Below are 15,653 nucleotides of genomic sequence, written 5' to 3' on the forward strand. Positions count from 1 at the left end.
AGTCTCAGGTCTCATAATCTGAAGTTCAAAAACACAGTGGATTTAAAGGTTCAGTTAAGTCTTTGACCTAACAGTCAAAGACAATGATTTGTAACAAAAATAAATACAAAAATGACTAAAAATATATATATACAAAAAAGTACATCTAATATTCAAGCCTCTCTTAAAAAAAACCTGTGTATATTTGTTGTGAGCAAGAATCACACAATCTGATCTTAAAAAACAAAACAATGAAAATACCAAGTAACAGACCTATTGCACATGTAATTTAAGATGATGCTTTTTGTTAAGCCCTAACTACTGCAGCAGGCAAAGTTTATGACTAAAATAGATTTGCAGGTCTTCAGGTTATACTTGAATAAAGTGTGTTAAGGCCACTGCGTGTTTATGACGGACTAGGCATTGAGGGAAGGATGGAGAACCTGTCTTGACCTTAACCATGCATTCCTTGCATACCTAGGAAGAAGGCCAGGATCACAGGAAAAGGTCTACCATAGTGGTTTTGCAGAAAGACCCCAAATCAACACATTATCTTCTAATGTGTGAGTTAGATTTGAAGGGGGAAAGAGGCAGTCTAGAAATTAAATAATGCAAATAAAGTCTGTAGAAGCAATTTTAACTGTGCAAACAAAAGCCTCAATATAAGTAGTAATATCTACAATCAAATGGTGAATGTCCATAGTGTTCATACATCTAACTCCATCAGTATTCCATTAATGAAAACATTAACCTCTCTCTTAACTTTGTGGATGAAAATATTTTTTCCCCTAAGAATAACTTTCATTTTCGTTCCATTTTGTGAACCACTGTTTTGTCTCAAGGTCTTTGCATTTCCCATCTTTAATCTGTCGCTCTTCTTTTCGAATTCTTACAGCATGATATCGGGGGACACTGTCTTCGTACCTAGAACGCTGGAAGAACCCGCACTGGGGCAGAGAAGAAAAAGAACAGTTTAGGTTTAAGTTGCTGCCAAAGTGCTACAATTACAGAGGCAATAAATTCTTCCGTTGCACAGACATACAGGTAAGAAAATTGGAAACAAAAATATATAGGCCAAAAATGTAGCATATGTAGCTGTAAAAATGTGAGCCAGCAGGTCTGTGTGAGTCGTTCCAGCAGTTTAAGACAAGTGGCGTAGTCTGACAATCTGGTAATCCAATACCTTGAAAATATTCCATCCGCTAACTTTCTACATTTGATTTACAAGTCTGTAAGTCTTCTTATAAAGCTATTCATTCATATAATGCGATAATTCAAGGCTGCACAAAGAAGCAGACACAGTTCAGGAAAGCATGCGTCTCCTGAACCAAAGGTAGGTACATACTGCAGGATCTTCCTGTATGGTGATGTGATTTACCTTTAAAAACCTACAGAAAGATTTCCAGGGTCTTCAAGGAAAGTTACAAGTTTGGCCTTGTTTTCCAAAGCATCATCTCAACTACAGTCACCTGAACTATCTACACTTGGAACATGAGTTGTGTTTAGTTTGCCATAGGATAAAAAACAGGCATAACTTGAAAACTTTTGTCATGTGCCACTACACCAGTCTCCCTAGATGAAATCTAGTACAGCTTATTTGTGCCCTGCAATTTTTTGATTCAAAGCCACTGTAAAAAATAATTTTAACTATTGAGGAATGGACTGAAATTAATTTTCAAAACAAAATGGAGTTATGGTCACAGTGTTACAAAGATGATGATGGACAGACACTCAACTTTACAAGCTAATGGGTCAAGATTAAGGTTAAGAGACACTGCCATCCAGCTGTCATTAGACACTGCTAGGAAAAATAATTTAAAAAAAAAAAGATTAAATGGCAAGGTTTTGTTGATGGTATTTGGGATTGTGGGGTTTTTTATTTCGTTTGGGGTTTTTTAACAAAAAATAATATTAGAACTTGCATGGAACTGAATTTTTTAAAAAAATCACATCCAGGTGTAGACATATCTTTATCCATCTCTTAAGTAAGATTTCATTAAACTTTGTTTTGACATATTTTAGTTAAGAATTCCTCCCCACCCCCTGATCCCAAGCGTCACTTATTAATATAATGTACGTGCAGGTACATCAACATGTTAAATGGAGAAAAGGTTGCTAGAGGCAAACATCATCATGCATCTAGTAGCTTCAGCAGAGGAAAGTATCTTCCTGGAAAAGTGTACCTTAGAATTAATGGAAGGAAAACAGATGTTTCCACAGTAATTAAACTCTCATTGTGAAAACCCCTTTCATTATAAGCAACATGTATCTTAGCATGCACTAAACGTTAGTAGAGCAAATTTCTCTATTGTCCACGTAGTCTTTGCTTTAAACCTTAACTCTGCAGTGCTGATTACCATCCCTCAAGCTTAAAAAAAAATAAAAATCTTACTTTTACTGTTAAAACATAAATTTAAAAAACATTGCAACAGATGATGTTTTCTAGAAAAATAAACAAATTTCAGACCAAGGTGAACACCTGTGTTTGTTCATGTGCATCAAAAGCTGAAAATCTATTGACAAAATGAGCAAGCGAGTACGATAGTTTGAAATCCAGAAGTTAATAGAACATATGCAGTAAAAGCTCCGTAGTTAGCCACCGCAACCATAGCATGTGCCACAGCTAAAAATTAAGAAATATCATCAATTACCAATTACAGAAGTAGATCAATACTATGCATCAGAAGTAAGCCTCTCTTTATCAGATGGCTGAGCATGGATCTCAGCCTTGTGATATGTGGCATCGTAATGATCTTTCTTATTTCTCTTGAAGAAACCACACTAAAAGGAAGCAAGGTATTTAGTCAATTTTTGTGGACTGGAAAAAGTCAAATCTATTAAAACTGACTTAAATTAACTCTGAACTACCTTCACATTATCCCTTCATAGGCTTTAAAAAAAAAACCCCAAAACAACGAAACACACAAGAACTCAGCTGTTTTCTAGATCTGAGAACTTGGACTAAGTCTGTCCACAGCAACTAAACCTGGCTGTGAAGAGCAGAAAGAAGTCTGTACAGAAATCTGTTTGTGGACTAGTGCACAGGATAGACAAAGCCATAGGGCAGAATAAAAGTGAGCACTGCTTTGACCTGTACAACACAAGCATTGTCTTAAACCAATCATGTAACTGTTTTTGAAATACTGTGTTTGTTCTTCATAAGACTGCATAGTGTTTGTCATCAAAAGAAGCATTTTATGCTCTGTGTGTGTGAAAATGTGTGCAGTAAAACACTAGTAGTTATAACCCAAGAGCCCACCCAACATATTGATTCATCAGGAAGATTTGCAGCAGGGCCTGGGCATTTATTAGAAAATAAGGAAGTTGGAACTATCCTGTGAGAAGTAACCTGCAGCAAATAGTAACTCCTCAGCAAAGCAAATTGCTGCAGTTTCTCCACAAGAAAGTAAATGACAAAGGATATTCTTCACCTCTCCTTTCTTAATGACTTGCTGCTGTCCCATAAGAGCAAATACTAACTGCCTGTGCCTATAAAAACTAAAACTAAAAGGACTGCCCTGTTATACTTGGAACCACAATTAGCTGTAAAAATGCCAAAGGTAGTTAGAAAAACAGGTGCTAGATTTTTGTCTTTTGCAAGCTGTTAACCTTTTGTTATACTTCTTTAGGGTTTCTAAGATAAAAAGCCAATACAACAGAAATTCACTAACGCACTTGGCTGTGTATTGTTTCTGTACCTTTTGGTTATTTTCACCTCCTGTCAGTTTAATGGTATTTCTAATGTTATGAGAACAAAAAGCCCTGCTAACATTTGTAGACAGTTCACATGAAGTTTTACACCTAACTACAGAAGCCCCAATTAGTTGTATGCATCTGTTTCAAAGCAGCTGTGGTCTCTGAACATTTGTCTCAAGTTCTGCTCAGAGCTCAAAGTACTTCCTTTTGGGGATGTGGAAACAGAAAAATTTCATAACAACTCTTCCCGTGTAACCATTTTCATTCCAAATGCTGTAAACACTGAGATACTGATAGAGGTAATCTATGGTTTGGGCAGTTTTGTTCTATTTTAAGTCCCAAATACAAACCAAAATACTTAATCATTTGCTTAATTAGTTTGCTGTCTTGTCAGCTGTAGACCAGGAAATGCAGAATAACCAGATGAATGAAAACTCACCTTCCATAGTAAGAATACTAACAGTGCAAGCATCAGTATTCCAGCAAAAATAGCCACCGAGATGATCCACCAAGGCACTCCTGTATAAAGTGCTACTGGTTTTACAGGAAAGACAGTAACACGCACCTAAAGGAGATGGAAGGAGCAGTTCAGAAACAGATATCTAAGTTTAACATAAAGCTGCAATTTATAGTCTTTTCTCTAAGAATATGTCTTCTCTCTCTCTTGTACAAAGTGTTTTTGAAGAAAAAGGTTCTACTGGTATGGTAGCGATTAAAAAGTAAAAACAAACAATTCAAAACTCAGTCAAAAAGCTAAACTTTTAGCTATTTTTGGTTTTAAATGGGGTTTTTTTCCAGTCTTTGAGATAAGCTGTAAACATCACAACCATAACATATGGGTAGGATTAAATGCTGGACCCACCTGAGCAACTTCATTTGAGAGTTTAACGTTCTTAGCTGCAGCAGGAACACTGATGGAAGCCCTAACAAGAATGTCCAGGTAATTCATTTTGGAGTACTCCTGTTCCAAAATAAAATATGGACATTAGACACGGAACAGCAAAGAACTTGGACAGTCCAAACAACAGCAGATAAGATGACTTACTTCTAAGAAAGTACTGTTCCACAGTCTGGAACGCAGCACAATAGATGCCTTGCTGTCCAAACCCTTCAGGGGACATTTTATGTCCACACAGCGTGCATTCACGTTGCAGTCCTGCAATTACAAATTTCTACGTGTAAATAAAAATGCATCCTCACAAATTGTTTAAACCCCGCCCTCCCCAAGATTAAAAATTTGGTTATATGCAGGATATTTATGTGCAAGAACTGAAATCTGTTTGAAACTGGCAGCAACAGGAAAATACAATAAAGATGCTATTACCTGTTTATTTTACTATAGGTAACTATGCAAAGTTCTTACCTATTTCTCTCTTATCAGTAGATAATCTAAATGGTTACATTTTTAAAGCACCAATACTTGGATTTAAGATAAAATAAAGCAAAGAGATACCTTCTTTCACCCTGCCGATCTCAGAAAAGCCATCCAAGTGCAGGGGGAGGTATCTGACAAGACTACAGTTGGTGCAGTATGCTTACCAAGGTCTTGTATTTTCTTTCTGAGAATAAAGAAAACGTCTTGCTGTCTGTAATTTGCTTCTCTGCAACCTCACGTTTCCTTCTCGAGTTGTGGGATTCCTAAAAGAAAAACAAAAAAAGAGCAAGAAGAGTTTTAGTAGTGCATCATAACTGTCTCTTAATTCTGACACACAAGCAGAAACAGGAGTTCAGTGTGTGACAGTTACTAGAACTTGAGATAAACTAAAGAAAGGTCAGCTGACTACTTTCTTGCATAGGCCAAGGGGGTTTTAGATGAGATTTATAAAGTTTTCAATGCTATTTCCATTTTTGTTCTATACAAAGGGTATTAATGTTGCTGTGCTAAAAGAATATGATTGTGCCAAGGTCAGCAGATGTTTTGTTGTTTTGGGTTTTTTTAACTGTATACTAATTACATTTACTGAAAGTTTTATTAACATAGTGATCTGACAAGAATGGGTTCATGTGTATGCAGGTTTAATGTTGAAAATTAAAACTTCCAAATGATCTTAAGATTACATGGAAAAAAAAAAATGAAGGCTTGGGTTTTAGGAAAAAAGTCTTGCTAGATAAACACAATGAAGGGCCATGAAACTCCTGCTTGAGAAATTATTTTTATCAGATTTGTTGAAAATAAGTAAATTTAAGTGCAAGCCCTTTCTCTTTAAAAAGAATACATGGAATTCTCCCAGGCTGGGGAGATGTTTACTGCTGTTTATTGTTTCCTGTGTAAGTACTCAATCACATTTCAATAATGTTGATGGAATTTGTTAAAGCAATCAGCAATTTCATCCTGTGAGAGCATATGACAACAGTGCTCACTGCAACAAGTCACCATGACATAGCATCTATCTCATTAGCTGTTGTGCAGTTTCCTAATAAGCTTAACACTTGATACATTGTTCAGGTATTTGCTTGTGAGCCAAAAAAAAATCCTTCTGGAGGCAAGCTCTTATACCCTACTGTCACATGCTGCGGTGCTTTCATGTACCAATTCATGAACAGAAGACAGGGTAACATACCGCAACATGCAAACTATTGATTTCTCTCTCAGGTTGACAGGAGACTTTTTCCAAGCCTTTGGAATCTATTTTCATCAAATAAAGAAGCCATTTGCCATTACTAATTTCTTTTGGCCACTGAATGTCCAGGGAAGCGGTACCAAATGTTTTCAGTGGTCTGCCCAAGTTAGTTACCTGTTAAAACAAATATTCTTTAAACTGTGAAATACTTTTAAAAGGTATTTTCTTCTCAATCAAAAATGTTATTGACATGGGCAAGTTTTAAGCATGCAGCTAACAGGAAGTATAAAATGACATGAAGACAGTCGAAAGAGAATATAAAAACAAAGCATATACTAAAACTAGCACACTTGGATAGCAAGTAAATACAGAGTTTAACATACAAGCATTAGAATTCCCTAACATGAACTATTTTGACTTTAGAAATCTACCTGCATGTGAAACAACAACACCAACTCCAATTTAGAGTTAACAAATCATTCAGGTACATAACTGAGGCAGAAAGATAACCAGCTCTTGCTCTCCTAAGTCTGGAAGGTGTTTCCCAACCTTTTTTTTTTTTTTGCTTTCTTAGAGTTACTGTTCATAACAGGAAGTTCTAAACCAGATATTCTAACTGCTTCTACTTTAATACATACATGCAGGTACAGAAGGAAGTAAAGGACTGACAGAGATTGACTTTAATCCTGACAAACTATTATGTACAAAGACAGAGGGGCTTGCATTAATGATGTAGAAAAAACAGCACTCTTGCTGACAAACCAAGGTTTTGCAGAACCAAAAGAGTCTCTTTTAGTCTTCTCCATGATTAATTAATTAGGCAGAAGACCAAGAGAGTGAAAGAGACCCACAACATTCAGTGGCTCCCACAGTGTCTTCTCTTGTGCTGCTCAGTCCTGCTTGCAGGAAGTACACACGTTCGCTGTCTGTGCGCATCAGCTCACAGCAGGGCGTGGTTTCAGGTTTTCCCTGCCTGCAGGGGGGTTTGCGCTGTACAACTCAAGAACTGCTCAAAAAAAAGTGTACAGCCAGCCTCGGGACACTTCCTCAAAGCATGACAGCAAAACGTCAAGGCCTAAAGAAGCTCTAGTATGCAGTCAGACTGCATGTTCTGATCAGGGAGTCAGGATTTTGGGACAAGAAAAGCAAGTTTTAAATCCAGCAACTTTTCCAAGTATTCATATGCATAGAGAGAAGCTCTTCATCTGATTAAAAGCAGCTATTGGCATTAATCTAAATTACTCACTCTGAATTCATACTCTATGAGGTTTCCAATATGATCTTCAGATTTCATAGCACTCTCACCAACAATGTTACCTCCAAAATACACCTGAGAAGGCTTGGCAACTCTGTTCAGGTGGGGGTGGGGAAGGAGAATTACCAGATTTTAATGAAGTCTGCAGCAAACCTGTCGTCCCCAGCCCCCCCAGTTGTTATGCTATCACCACTTACCCAGTGAGTGATAAAAGCAATTCAAGAACCACTTTAGCACTAGCTGTAATGGGAGTCGAATTAACTTGAGTGCTTGTTCTACAACGGAAAGGAAACAATGCTGTTCATTTTACAAATCTAGCAGTTTTCACTTTACTATTAAATTGATTTTGGTTGTGACTCAAATTAATTCAAAATGTTTACAACTGTTTATAGAAACATAGCATGCACACACATAAAAACCTTACGTTTCCAACTTCAGATTAATGTCCAAGTCTGTTGTATCAACATTAACTTTAGTGGTACTTAAGATCAGATAAAAGGTTACCTAGACAAGAAAGAACATCCATGAAATATGTAAACATTTTATAAAATATATTAATATATGCAATAGTATAGAAATACACCGTCAAAAGACAGATCCAAACCAAATTTCCAGTTATGACACACACAAACTTTGGACAACTGCAGTTAGGAATCAGATAACTTGAGTAAAATAGGTGAAACTTACATTAGAATTTCTTTTGAAAGGATTTCCAAGTTCACACTCTGCTTGAGAACCATTTTGGTTAGCACCACACGTTAGCTGTTTTTCCTGATTAAACAGAATACATTTAAAAGTAAAAATATGCTGAAAATGTTTTAAAATTTGAATATCTTTTCTCTGAAAAATACTTACAGGATAACCCCTCATCTCCCTGAATGCCGAATACGTCAAACTGTCTGGAAAAGTCGCGATTAGTTTAGCTTCATATGCATCTTCACCATCTTTTTGTGGATTTTTTGCATCAGATGGATTGTTTGTCACTGTTATTTCCAGGGCAATATCTTTCTGATCTTTCAGAACAAGCACTGGCATGCCATTTTCACTACACAAGCAAGAGTACACAGGGTTGTGTGCATTAGGAAAACAAATGTGTATGGAAGTCTGCTTCTTACTACGCTTTACCCAAATAAAATTCCCTCTATTAGGGAAGAATTACTCTAAGACCATAAACACATAAATGGCCATAGGCTTTTTTCCCAGACCACTATTTTGTCTCTGAAAGTGACCAGCAGTTAACAGGACAAAACCCCTCAAGTAATCAATAGTTAATAGTATTTCTGAACCAGCACTTGGATCTGGCTCATTGTCCTGGTTTTGCTAGGGTAGAGTTAATTTTCTTTTTAGTAATTAGAATAGCAGTATTTTACTTTCAGTGTTTCAGTTCAGACATATCATGAGAAGAACTTTGATAACAGTACTTGTGTTGCTACAGCTCAAGGCCACGCTGTTTGTTTCACAGCTGCATTAGGACTGGGAGGGGGAAGCGCAGTGAGGAGCAAAACCCAAAACTGGCATCTGGTTGTGCCAATGAAATATTCCATATCATATCACGTCATGTCAGTATATTAACCAGGGTTGACCGGAAGACAGGGCACTTCTCTCGGGGATCGCTCGGGCTCACTCTTCCGGGGTTTCGGTTCGGGACCGTCTCGACTCCGGGATCGTTAGCTGGCACAGGCTGGGCATTGGTCAGTGGGCGGTGAGCACCGTGTATCACTCATTTGTACAGTCTGTTATTACTGTTGTTATCATTATCATTTTTCTTTTAATTAGTAAATAGTTTTTATCTCAACCCGTGAGTCTTCGCCCTTCTTTCCAAATTCTCTCCCCTGCTCCCTGGGTGAGGGGGGGGGCAGGAGGGTGATAGAGCAGGCTGTGTTTGGCTGCAAGCTGCAAGCAAAAGGGTGAATCCACCCAAACCACCACACTCATGTTTAATAGTGATTAATTTTCTCTGAATAAATCTACTGGCCTACTTTTTTCTTGTAAAATATACATGGCTTTGGCTGTACCATGGCTCTTCTCCTGAAGCTCGTCCCCAGTCCCCCACCTTCTTCACCCTGACAGATCAGTACTACTACGCAGGGCTGCATTTGCCAGACTACCAGAACAAAGCTGCTCTATCTCCCAAAACCCTCTCCTGTTCTCTTAAGCACTTGTGAGCGATTTGAATTTTAACAATGCATTAATCAAGGCTTACATTGGTAAATAAGTAAACCTGTCTTCATTTCCTTCTCTAGCGCAAAACCGGTACTGAAGTTTCAGATTGCTGTGACATTCATTGTCATCTCCACATCCTTCTTTTAAGAACTCCACCTAGGTAAAACCAAAGCACTTTTACTGCATGCCACATGATGCTAGCCTAAAACAGATTTCTGACGTGCACTGCATAAAGCATCTACAGAGAACTCGTAGACACTTTCCTGGATAGAGTAAGATTTGAACCAGACTCTTACTTCTTGCCTGTCAAGAGAGTTTTTCTTTGCAAGACAAAACCCTTGATGCTGCTAATTTAGAACTTTAAATGTGACTAAAAGGCAGAGTTAGATAATTCTAAGTAAGAGGTACACTTCTAATGAGGAAAAACATCCCTCAGTCCGATTCTTCAGTGAGCGTTAAGGAAATGAGATCTTTTACCTGAGATGTTCCCTCTCTTTTACATCACTGCTGCAGCACTCTAATGCTGTTACAGCATCCTAACCATGGAAGAATCAGACTGCATGATATTTTGTGATGTGCAACATGGATTTTCTTTTTTAATCAAAAGTACATTTCCTCCTAAACTTGTTGGGGAGAGGAAAAATAAAAACAACCTAGCAGCTATACCAGCTTCACTGTAATTGCAAAAGAAATACAGGAGCTATTTCATAACATTTTATAACAAGTTCATTAAAAAATACAAGTCAGTAGTGAGAAGTCCAGTGCCACCCTAGTCATTTCCTTTGGTCATAATTTAGCTTTCTAGAGTCTTTAAAATTCTGTGATTTAGCAAACTGCAGATTTATGGGAAAATACGATATCAAAGGCTTACCTTTGTGGTCTTTGTTTCAGATTCATTTGAATTCAGAATTGGTATAAGATCCGGAAGTGCTCTCTCTTTTCTTGTGGATGGTGAGCTAGACTCCAGGCCAGCAATTTTAACACTGACTGATATTGGAATGGGGCGTAGCTTATCTTTAATTTTTTCCTGTTAAGATATTTTAAATGGCATAGTTAGTGTACAGTGCAGAGAAGAAACACAAAGACTACTTTTTGATACACCTTTTAGAACAAGCAGTAAAGCAAAATCTTTTTGGCTACATTTTGCAGTATTAAAACTATTCACCATATAGAAACCCAGCATTTTTTAAAAATGTGCAAGAACACAAGGAGCTGAGCCCTACTGTCTCCCCCCCGGCTTCTCAATCTGATGTTTTCTCTCACTGTTAAGAATTCCTATGAACAGCAGATGGTAGCTCAGGCAAGTGAAATTCACAGTACAACAGTAAAATTCACAGTACAACAAAAAAAAAGTAAAACAAATTCTCCTTATTGCATAAATTCAAGCTCTTAAATTGCTGTGGTCACAAGCAGCCTTGGAGGCTCGTTACTGCTGAGCCACCGATCAGAGAATCGGTTCAGCTGCTGGAGCGATGCCACCTTTAAGGGCGTGTAGCAGCCAAGTCAGGAAGCACATACCAAGCTTCCTTGTCCTGCCCATTCACCCCCTCCGAAACCCATGGGTTAAAATTCTTTTCCTAGCCAGTCCCACCGTTAAATTCTCCAACAATTACTTCTGCTGGAAACAGCTCTCCAGCTTTGGTATTTATTCCCCCTCCTTTGTTCTAAGTTAGTTCAGCTCTGTTGACCTCCCAAGCACGCTGCACTGGCTACAACTTTTATTCATACTGTGTCAGAAAGGCAACAGGAAGAAGCAGCATGTGTGCAGGGAATAGTAAGGTCCTACTGAACTATGGTTGTTTTCTAGTTTTGAAGCTTTATTTTGCATGTGACTTTTAAGTTATATACAAAGCTACCATAAGGCTGAAAAAAAGGAGCATGCTTTTGTTTTAAATGGATCTGAATGAAATAAGAATAAAATACTTTGCCTTACCTGCAGTACAAGCTTGGTTGTCACACACTCTTTTGAGTTCTGTCCCCTTAGGGTTGTACTTGCAGTAAACTGATCAGACAGGTGGTCTTTAAAGCGCACCCTAGATGGCAGGCCTAACTGCCTCCTCTCGTTTTCTGCTTCAAATGTATAGTTGATCTCTACATCAAGAAATAAAGTGGGTCACTACAAAAAAGAACCCTTGCCTTATTAAAAAGAACTTTATTTTTTTCCAGGTATGATCTTACAATGTTATTCTAGGAGACTGTTTCAGCTGGTGATGGGCTTAACAAACTGTTTTCAGTTATTTACAAAAAACTTTCTCAGTCAGTTTCATCCCTCTCCAGTTGAGGGCCAGGTACCCTGTGCAGGTATCTGCAGGGAAGTTCTGAACCAAACCCTTTTATTCCAAAAGCAGCCCGCTGCTTTACCAGCAGTCTGGAGGAGCTGTCATTGCTGCTGTGGAGCCAGCAGAGGGCTGAGATACAAAACTCTCTAAACACTCTGACTCAGCTGCCTTGATTTCTCTTTTGTCCTGCTCTCAGACAGCACCTAAGCAGCCAGCACTACTTGAAGGTCAAGGTACACTGTTTCAACACTGAAAGCAAAAGTGTGACTAGGGCTTTCCAGCTCCGTGCTGTGGCATGTTTTGACAGATCTGAACTCTGTGCATTTTTTAATCGTCTCTGTATTCACTGAGTTAATTCAATATTGCAAGGCTGGGAACGGCACTGAGCAGGCCAAGCCTCAGGAGCACACGGACAAACAGACGTGAGCCGTATCTGAGAGCTGAAAGCGCTTCAGCTCTTGAAGGACCAGGACCTTATTCAAGCACATCCTATGGAAACTCAAGACAACACAGGAAGAGAAGGGGGTTTGGGCTTAAAATTCTTCTCATTTCCTCTCAAAACCCTTCACAGTTTTTTGAGGTGTAGTTACAGCAGCATTGTAACGAGAAAAAACAGGAGACAGAAACTAATGCTTTATACTTTTAACTATGTTTATGGCACAGTCTTCCAGGCTCCTATTAATACAAAGATTTTTTTAATTCAGTTACCAATTTCCACAAAACCATTTTCATGAATGCAGAACACTGTTTCATAGGGTAAGTCTCCAATAAGAAATAATGCTTACTAATGATACATAAAATGGGCTTTTAAAACTATTTCTAAAGCAGCAGTAACCCAGGGAGTCAAAATGGTTTTGGTCTGTACGGCAGCCACTTGCTCGCTGGCACTTCTATTTTCCAGAAAGCTTCAGTTCAGTCTGCCACCCACAGAGCTTCCTAACCCACCAGCATGACTCTAAATGCAGATAGTGTGATAGCTGATTGACCGTAGTATTGAGTCACATTTTAACTCTGACAGTCACATTCTGAGATGAGTCACTATAACTTCAGTACTATTCTTTCATTATATGCTCTGAAGAAAAAGAAAAAAAAAAAACCCCAACCAAACCCAAACAATCAAAAAAACGTGACAAAAATCAAGATTATTTATCTTCAAAACTTACTTATTCTTGGATTTAAATCACTGGGGTTTGCAGTATATTGAAAACATGCTTTCACATCCATCCTGCAAAAAGTGTCAAGAAATTAATACCAACTTTAATAAGGCATGGTCCAACAGACTGCAAAGTTAATAGTCCACTGGCTGATATTTTCAGTCTTATGACTGGTTTTGATGCCAGAACAGTAATTTGCTTCTTACTAAACTAAATTACAAAGCAAGAAAAAATGGGTAATAAGCAATTAGAAAAAGTATATTCTGACATTTGCTCCTACACCTCTACTCATGAGAAAGCGAATGTTCACGTTAATATACTTGTGTTAGTCTTATGTGGCAAAGTGACATTAATTTTCAAAAATGGACATTATAAACAGAACATATTCCACACCATGTCTTTAACACAGTCGTCACAGCAAACTGAGGAAGTCAAAATGATCACATGTAGATACATTTGCTTAACCTGCACGACTGTCATATCCATTCATTTTAACACTGTCACTCACTGAATGACTTTTGACAACAGAAAACACAATACACCAAGGCTTCTGATCTAGTAATTTCTTTTAAATTTACCATATTTCACTCGGGTCCTCAGGGTTCTTTTTCTTTAGATCAATTCTGTCAGGCTGTACTGTAATGCTTCTTCTAATGCTTATCACAGGCCGAGATCTTCGTTTGGGAGAAAATTGGGAAAGAAAAGAAGGGATTAAAAAAAGAAGGAAAAGTTTCTCTTAAGAGTAATGAAATAATTCATGTGAATCCCAGATGCCCTCCATGCCTGCACTGATTTGCAACAAAGACACCGCAAGAAACACAGAGTTTGGTTTTGATAATGGTTAGAAACAAAAGAAAACTACTTAAAGCTAAGCAAAGCAAGTCACAGAAGACAGCTACAACTGTATTAAATGCCTGACGGGAGCAGGGTACGTTAACGTGATGCTGTGGTTGTCATTTTATACACATACAAAGAAGAGAAAATTCAAAGTGATGGTTCCCACTCCAATGGTAATTCAGCCCCTGTGAGCAACTGTAGGTATTAAAGCTGACTCAGATTAATGTTCACAACAGCTTTAATGTGGAGCCTGGGCGGCTGTGGGAAATGATGTTTTCATTTCCTGACTCCTCCGCATGTAGGCTGTAACCGTAATGCAGCCTGAGGACTTTCCCTTTCTCTTCTCTTTTGGAAAGGACGAGAAAAGACAGTTCACATGAAAAAATGAATGAGCTGATCCCACTCTTGTCGAAGCATCTAAGGTTGTTTAAAATGGCCAGTAAGCCACTTTCGCCTTTTCTAGCAAATTTCTATTAACTGGGCCACCCCTTTCACTGCTGGTCACCATAAAGGTTTTTGCTCTCACCTTTGTAAAAAGTTTTTGTACTGCCCTTATCAGCAAATGATTAAAGCTCCTTTTGAGTAAGCAGAACACTTACTAATCTAAGCAACTTCCACTCCACCTACTCTGTTCTCTTCCACAAGCAATATAAGCATTATATACACAGATACTATACACCTTAGAGATGGGATCATAAAAAAAATTGTAGGAAAGGTCATTCTGCCTGAAAGATCAAGTTGTTTTCTTCCCCAAATTTGAGATAACCAGTTTTGGAGTTTCTACTCCTCCTCCTTTGAGACCTGACAGCCACCACCAAAGACCTGAACTTGGTGCAGCATTCTCAGCTCTGATGAGGAGATAGTCCTCCTCCTGCTCATTACGTACTAGTGATTCAACTTAACCAGTACATTAAACTGGAAAGAAAGCAGAGGTCTGCAAAAGACAGTGAGCTCATCCCTAAATAAGGCATCTGCTACAGAAATCCAAAAGGACCCTGTCTGCTGGGCTTCCTCACAGCTGCTTCATGGACCCCACTGCAACCTCAGCAAGGCCACAGGCCTCACTGCTTACGGATCCTCAGCTACAAGAGCTGTCCTGTTTCATTTTGTTCCCTCTTCAATAAAGCAGGATTAGATTTCTGTAACAGCAGCCAACAAAAGCTCTAGCAAATGTATCGGTTAACGTAGGTCCGTCAAAGGGCGCGGGCATCCAAGTTACCAGAGGGCAAGGCTGGGGTACAGATACACTGCACACATCAGTGCTCCACAGCGACTGTCCCCATCCACCCTCTTGCCCTGTACTGACTGCACAGCCGCTTCTCCGTGAGAAGAGCGGGATAAACTAACAAACCAATTTATGGAATTCCCCCTCCCCCACCACTGAATTTCCAACTTCTAAAAGGAAAAATACACTCCAGGAAAAACAGCTTTTTGTTACTTCTAAGTATTTTGTTTTTAAAAAACTAAAACCAAGAGCTTGGTGTAATTAGTTACAGTTCTGTATATAATACCTGAACACAGACACAGAATCTGAAAGGGAACCGACAGCAATATCGGGGTAGGAATTTTTATCCAAGTCCATGTTTCCAGCAATAGAGTAACCGAAGAAATTGGTGCCTGTTTTTTCGCCATCAAGAATCTAAAGAGCAAACAGATTGAGGGAATTCAGACATTTAAAAGCTATAAAAGTGAAATAAGTAACAAGTGAACATAATTGTTGGGGGGGGGG

At 38.5% G+C, this 15,653-nt stretch overlaps 1 protein-coding gene across 3 annotated transcripts in view; it reads right to left on the reverse strand.

Annotated features, from left to right (window-relative positions):
* Positions 1-557: 557 nt before the first annotated feature.
* Positions 558-15,653, reverse strand: part of ITGA6 (integrin subunit alpha 6) — a 23,356-nt gene continuing 8,260 nt past the window's right edge. Inside the window, exons 8-25 of one of the 3 annotated variants that reach the window (XM_010171747.2) lie at positions 15,436-15,563; positions 13,666-13,761; positions 13,097-13,158; positions 11,588-11,745; positions 10,526-10,681; positions 9,695-9,810; positions 8,347-8,536; positions 8,179-8,262; positions 7,916-7,995; positions 7,689-7,766; positions 7,483-7,585; positions 6,237-6,410; positions 5,215-5,313; positions 4,721-4,831; positions 4,538-4,636; positions 4,115-4,240; positions 2,631-2,760; positions 558-926 (exon numbers count right to left, since the gene is read on the reverse strand). In XM_010171747.2, coding sequence (XP_010170049.1) covers positions 2,653-2,760; positions 4,115-4,240; positions 4,538-4,636; positions 4,721-4,831; positions 5,215-5,313; positions 6,237-6,410; positions 7,483-7,585; positions 7,689-7,766; positions 7,916-7,995; positions 8,179-8,262; positions 8,347-8,536; positions 9,695-9,810; positions 10,526-10,681; positions 11,588-11,745; positions 13,097-13,158; positions 13,666-13,761; positions 15,436-15,563 — 1,968 coding nt within the window. In that variant the 3' untranslated portion in view covers positions 558-926; positions 2,631-2,652. The remainder of the gene's footprint in view (positions 927-2,630; positions 2,761-4,114; positions 4,241-4,537; positions 4,637-4,720; positions 4,832-5,214; positions 5,314-6,236; positions 6,411-7,482; positions 7,586-7,688; positions 7,767-7,915; positions 7,996-8,178; positions 8,263-8,346; positions 8,537-9,694; positions 9,811-10,525; positions 10,682-11,587; positions 11,746-13,096; positions 13,159-13,665; positions 13,762-15,435; positions 15,564-15,653) is intronic. The other 2 variants (XM_029085901.1, XM_029085900.1) reach the window with 2 other exon arrangements.

The sequence above is a fragment of the Antrostomus carolinensis genome, unplaced genomic scaffold (assembly GCF_000700745.2).
Source record: "Antrostomus carolinensis isolate BGI_N321 unplaced genomic scaffold, ASM70074v2 scaffold22177, whole genome shotgun sequence".
Taxonomy (NCBI): Eukaryota; Metazoa; Chordata; class Aves; order Caprimulgiformes; family Caprimulgidae; genus Antrostomus; species Antrostomus carolinensis.